The 6543-nt window shown below is 34.5% G+C and overlaps 1 protein-coding gene across 1 annotated transcript in view; it reads right to left on the bottom strand.

The window, feature by feature from the left end:
- The window catches only part of LOC113811220 (ras-related C3 botulinum toxin substrate 1), a gene marked incomplete in the record, with an annotated part of 38976 nt that extends 33645 nt beyond the window's left edge, over nt 1-5331 (bottom strand). Inside the window, 1 exon segment of the mRNA XM_070127175.1 lies at nt 5126-5331. Coding sequence (XP_069983276.1) covers nt 5126-5160 — 35 coding nt within the window.
- Between the last annotated feature and the right edge of the window lie 1212 nt (nt 5332-6543).

The raw sequence follows: 6543 nt of genomic DNA, 5'->3' as shown, positions 1-6543 counted from the left end.
TATCAGCACAAGGAAAGAAAGAAAGAAGAAAAAAAAAAAAAAAAAAAAAAACAATATATATATATTTTTTTTTACTTGGCCATGCTTACATATACAACTGACACTCCAGTTATTTAAGTTGTGTTAAAAAACTGCTACATAAAATGCAACACTTTCAGAGAAAAATGTACAATATACCATCCTTCCTGGTTCATTGTTGTATATACTTTAAGTTGCACCTACTCCATCCAGTATTTCCTAGATAGAAATTAAAGAATAAAAAATAAATAAATAAATAAATAAAAATAAAAACTACATTACTCAAGCTAAAACAATAAAAAATATCCAGGCAGCCATTCAACAAGTTGGTTGGCCTTCCACTCACTGTTAACTCTTGGCTTATCCATGTGGAATGATCCTTAAAAAAAAAATTATAAAAAATTCCCCTTCCATGTATCCTGTTTTAGGTAATAACTAAAAGAGTCTAATATCAATCCACTGACACTAAAAAGTGAAACGAAGAAGAAGAAGAAAAAGAAGAAATACTTTTGACAACTGAGTGATATATACAACTACTATTGAAATGAAATGTAACATTAATTTCTAATCAATTGAAAGCACAAGCATCGATAAGTACACAAATATTTTGCAAAATCACCCAGCTGGCATGATCCAATAAAGGTAATTTCATGCAAATGTGCTTGATGTTGTATGCATGGTCAGGTGATCATTTCATCCCAAAAAATCCCTGATAATACATATACCCTGTGAAGATGCAGATCCTATGACAAATTTTGAACTGCATACTGCATAAACTGGTTTCAGGCGCATGGCCCCTTTCATTCAGACAAGCCTGTGCATGCCACAAACATAATTCATAATCTCACAGAAAATATCAAATAAGGTATCTCAATTGTGCATGACTCAGTAATAATTAGGCACTAGCTATGTAAGTTAATCATACTTAACCTCAAACTGTATCATGAAACATATCTATCATATTTTGACAAAACTGGACAACCATTATGACCATGAAGAATGTACATTGACAACTGCCCACAAGATATTCAAATTGACCATTTCACAAGTAAATGTCATTGAAATAAATGTAACATTCACAATGATCAAAAATATGATATGAAGCAAGTTTTGTTCAACAGCTATACCATAAACAAACTCTAGTGAAGTTATACCGTGTAACCAGCACACGCACCCAAAATACAGGGCTTGTGCATGTGTTGTAACTGTGATGTGTATGGAATTTTCCGTAAGGGATCGCACCTTCAGATCTAAAATGTCGAATAAAAGCATAAAGCTATCCTCTTCTAGCTTTCAAGACAAGACAAACTCTGAACAGCTCTTTCCTTTAGGATAAGTCACAGTGGGTTTTGGGCATCAATTCTACGAGTAATAAATAACACAGTATGTTAAATGCTAACTATATAACCAACAAAGAAACACAAAATAGATGTACTCTTTAACCCTTTATAGAATGTTACTTTCCAATAAATCTTCCAAGCAGGATGGTTGTTTTGGACAAATATCTCCGCTTTCCTTACTCTGACAATAGCAGTAATTATAATTATTCCAATCATTTAAATACAAAAATTATGATAAAGGTAACTGTAATGATAAAAAACAACTAGCATGGTAACAAAAATAAATGTTATCTATAAACCTGCAAAATAGAATATATTCTGACCATATTTTTTCTACAACTACAAATGATATTCTGCAATGTTGACCACCTACTGGAGGTTAAATAAATACTATTACAAACAGTACATGATCAAAATATGTATATACCTGCAAGCTTCTGTATGTTATGTGCTACTGCCACACATAGATCAAGGACATTAAATCAAAATTCCATATTTCATTCACTGTTAGAGTCCATTCAGTTGGGAAGGAATTTGCAGTATAAGTGACACTGCAATTGCATATATGCCTAGTAATTAATTTTGATGAAAGATGAAATGGCTTTTTTAACTAATTATGAATTATACATATATGAATCAATTATATAACATTCTACATAATCAAAGGAATTACCAGATAAGCAAAATACTGATAATACATTGAAATATAAAGCAAAAAGGAAAAAGCTTTTATCGCGCTGCTATACTCCTATGACCTGATATATAAGTACTTGAAGAACCATTCTCCTTGATACATGCACACAAACAAACACTGCATCTAAGGCACCGCAATCCCCAATGAAACTACATCTGCTCTTCATGTATAGCAAATGTCAAGCTTCTGCACTCAATATCGAGGCCTGTGGATCTTCCTTTCCTATCAAGGTCTAGTTCTTATACAATAATATTTCCTGTGTATCCCTCATAAGTACCACTGCCCACTCAATTATCCTTTCCAAAAAATTATATTTCTTGTAGCTTCCCATTCACATTACCATAAGTGTAATGCATGTAGAATCTACAACAGAACATTTATTCTTTTCAATGAAGAATTCAAGAATGAATTGGAATTAGAAAATCTAAATGTAATGGTTTCGTAACCAAGCAACATCTCAGTGACAAAACTGCAAAGGTGATGATTCAAGATGTGATTCAGCCACAGCATTTAGGCATGCATCTTGAGCCTGACTTTTAACTATGTCATCTGCATGACTTTCCTCTCACAACATACCAGAATGAAACATTTTTTAACATGTCCTTAAGCTGCTTGCAACCCTGCATGACACAGCAATATTGAAATACATACCAAGTGACATAACACCACAGTTGCAAACTGAACTGTCTATATACACCCCTTTCCAAAGACTGACTTCGGATGTGTGGAAATGTTCCACAATTTTCATACAACGACAATATCATGACTTATTTCCCCACAATAATCAGTGCCAGTCAACCCAATGATGACACAACCACACCCACCACCTGTGGCACTCCCCCCAACGTGCAGCAAAAATTAGACAAGCAATATGCAATATACAACATCAATGTACAAAATAGACCTCTCCCAATTTTCCAGCTATCAAAATATAATAAATGGAGGAATCCTGGAACAATATCTGCCAAACGGGGTTGATAGAGGAGCAAAAGGCCCAAGAACAAGCTCTGATAAATAAAGCCATTTACCAAACCTGGATTGCACCGAGGCAAAATACAATCAACAGCAATGGAAGTGGAAACTAAACCCTAGAGCTGCATTCTTGGCAGACACATACATTCTGGCAGAGCATGAGAAAGAAAATGGCAATGTGGTGGATAGAGATATATTTAGTTGCCTGTAACTTTAAACCCAATGCTTATCTTCTGACAATCAAGATTATTCTGCATATGGGAAAGGCTGACTCTATCTGCAGTTTTTGTACCCAAATTTAAAGTGTAATATCATATTAATAATGACAGGCATATAGGAGACACAAAACAAATTTGATATCTCATAAATAGATCAAGCACATATGCACATATGTCATGTATTCTGGTGCTCCAACAAAGACCAACAACCCCCCCCCCCCCACCCCAACCAAGATTATTCTGAAAATATCATGTTTGAAGTCCTTCCTGTCAATTCATAACCAAAACAGGCATCAACTTTATCATCTATTCATATACACATGACCCGGTTAATCTTTACGATATGGACACACAAAGCTAGAGCAAATTGATGGTATTGTAAAAGATAAAAAGTTTAAGTCATAAGTCCAAGAAATAATCAATGAATGAAGGGTAATGCCAAAAAAAAAAAAAAAAAAAAAAAAAAAAAAAAAAAAAAAAAAAAAAAAAAAAAAAGTTTCCTCTGTGCTCTCACTTTTCAGCTCCACCATCAACCCTCCCCTCGGGCAGTGCCTGAAGGGCACGCCCAGTTACGGCAACTTAGATTGTTGAATAAGTTTTGTGATGAGTTGGAGACTTAGTCTCTAGCAAGTGCATCTGTCCTGCAATGAACTAATTGAGAACCTCCCATTCCTGGGGCCACAGGCTACATGAACCAGCAATTTCACCTACCAACATGAGATACAGACACACATACAAGCCATGTTTACTTTTGCTTCATATTTTTCATCTTTTAACTAAAATCACATTTTTCAGTCATTGGAACTCCTCCAGAATAAAACAAATATTATTTTGATACAAAAATACACCTCTGTTCTGCAAACCAACTAAGTATTACATTTCTTTATCATCTATAAGCTGAATGATTATAAAAAAATTATCAGAGGGGAAAAAAAGATACTCCTTGCAATAAAGAGCTATCGCCGCACAAAATATGTTGCAATGAAAAGGGTTTGTGGCTGTAAAACAATACTAATAATGATAATAATAATATACTCCAAGCTTCAATACCAATCCCCCACCCACACAAAAATAATAATGATCGAAACTGAACCATGATAGATTGGTTAGTTACTTTAATGTCATAGGGAGGTCCTCACTTCCCAAAGCACAACTGCAGAACATAAAAGCAGCACAACAGACCCAAGAAAATTACAAAGGCAAAAAAGAAATGACAATATTGACTGACAAAGACTTAATTCATCTCTACTTCTCACGAATTCTATTCTTTTATCCATCTATCTGTCTTCCCCCTTTCACTCAACGTAGGCCTATCATCCCTACTGTTAACCAGAATAAACAAGACAACGAGAAGACCAATATCATCAACTTCCGAAGAGGGTGACAAAATCGCCATTGGAAACGAGAGAAAAAGAGAGAAAGGCAAACAAAATAAACCTGCAGACCGTCTCTCCATCTTTCTCTCTCTCTTTTCCTCGCTCATCCCTTTATCTCCTGTGTTCTTCCTTCTTCCTCCTCCACAGGCATTCATTCTTACGTGGCAATAACGACTGTAATAGAATACGACAGCTTGACGGAGAATTGAACGCCACAAAAAAATAAAATAAAAAGACCCGAGATAAACATGGCGTCAGAATCAGAGGAGAGAGGGAGAGAGAGACAGAGGGGGGTGGGAGAGAGATAATAAGGGGGGGGATGGAGAGAGACAGAGAGAGAGAGAGAGAGAGAGCGATAGGCAAACGGAAGTCTCTTCACCTTCATCACTATCATAATCATTGATATCTCTCTCATAATCATCCGCCCTTCCTTTTCCTCTCCCTCTCTCTCACTGCCTCTAAATTCGAAGAAACAAGTGCAACAATCTCTCCCTTTAAACTGCTTACCCGTCACCAACCACGACGCATTTGATGGCTTGCATAATCCCTGGTTTGTCACGACGATGCACTAAATCCAATGGTGTTTTTCCTTTCCCCTAAAACCACTTGTTAAATCCCTCCAAAGAATGGTCTTTTTTTGGGTGGTGGGACCGAGAGCACGCAACACCTTTCGTTCACCGACGTCAGAGCTGTACTGAGCGGGCGAGGCTCAAATCAACATGGACGACACTCGCTTCGTTCCTTCGCTAGGCGCTCGTTCAGCGAATATTGCTACAGAAGCCTATTTAAAAGATAATGTAACATATTAATCGGAAATTAGAAATTCAATGAGCCTAATTTATTACTTTTCGTTGTTTTTATCAATAAAATATGAGTTATAGGATCTTATTTTCCACTAATTACATTGTGCGTTCAACAAGATGAAAGCGCTATGAATCAGCATATGCTAAGAGTTATACATAGATTACGTGTGAATATAGCACATATCCACTAATTTGCAAGCAGACTTGCAACGTATAACACCAAATAAATAATCGCATTTGATATACTCAGGGGAATATATACTTCTTTAACATGAGGAAAAAATCTTAACTTTAGCGACATTCGCTAACTGGTAACAAGTGCAAATCAACAGGTTTTTTAGGGATATCGATTTATACAGCAATTCTTCAGTCATATTATATACTAGAACTGAATACAAAATTATTCCCAATAAGGAATATGATTTAAACATAACTGCTAAAAATATGAGAAAGCGATAGTGACCAATTTTACATGTTTTATTCTCGTAAAACGACAACAATGATGATATTTTTTTTTATAAGAAAGAGAAGCAACAATTGGAGAAATGACAGATATGAGACATTATCATATCTCCACAGCAATTATCATGACCTATCTTTATTGACGATGTAACCAATGTTCTTGCTATCATCTTTATCATTATTGTTATTACCATTATTGTTATTCTTAATATTATCATTATTAGTATTATCATTTCTATATCATTACCATTAACATTAGCGTCATTATTATTATCATCATTATCATAATTGTAATTATAACTTATCATCATGAATATTATTGCAATGATGATCACTCTCATTATCATTATTACTGTTGTTATGATGATCACTGCTATTATCACCTTACAAATAACGATAATAGTTACCGTTATCACTACTATTATCATTATTATCATTGTTACTATCATTAGGATTATTAACATTATCATTACTCTTATTATTATAATCATTGTCCTTACCATTAATAGCATTACTATATTATCATTATCATTGTTGCTTTCATTATTATTCCTACTGTCGTCAATATGGTTATTATCCTTATCATTGTGATTATTACCATTATCATTATTGTCATCATTTATCTTATTACTATTATAAGGTGTCATCCATAATTTCCAT

The sequence above is a fragment of the Penaeus vannamei genome, chromosome 11 (assembly GCF_042767895.1).
Source record: "Penaeus vannamei isolate JL-2024 chromosome 11, ASM4276789v1, whole genome shotgun sequence".
NCBI classification, from domain to species: domain Eukaryota; kingdom Metazoa; phylum Arthropoda; class Malacostraca; order Decapoda; family Penaeidae; genus Penaeus; species Penaeus vannamei.
Note: the sequence above shows the minus strand (reverse complement) of the source record. Positions and strands in the feature narration are given on the sequence as shown.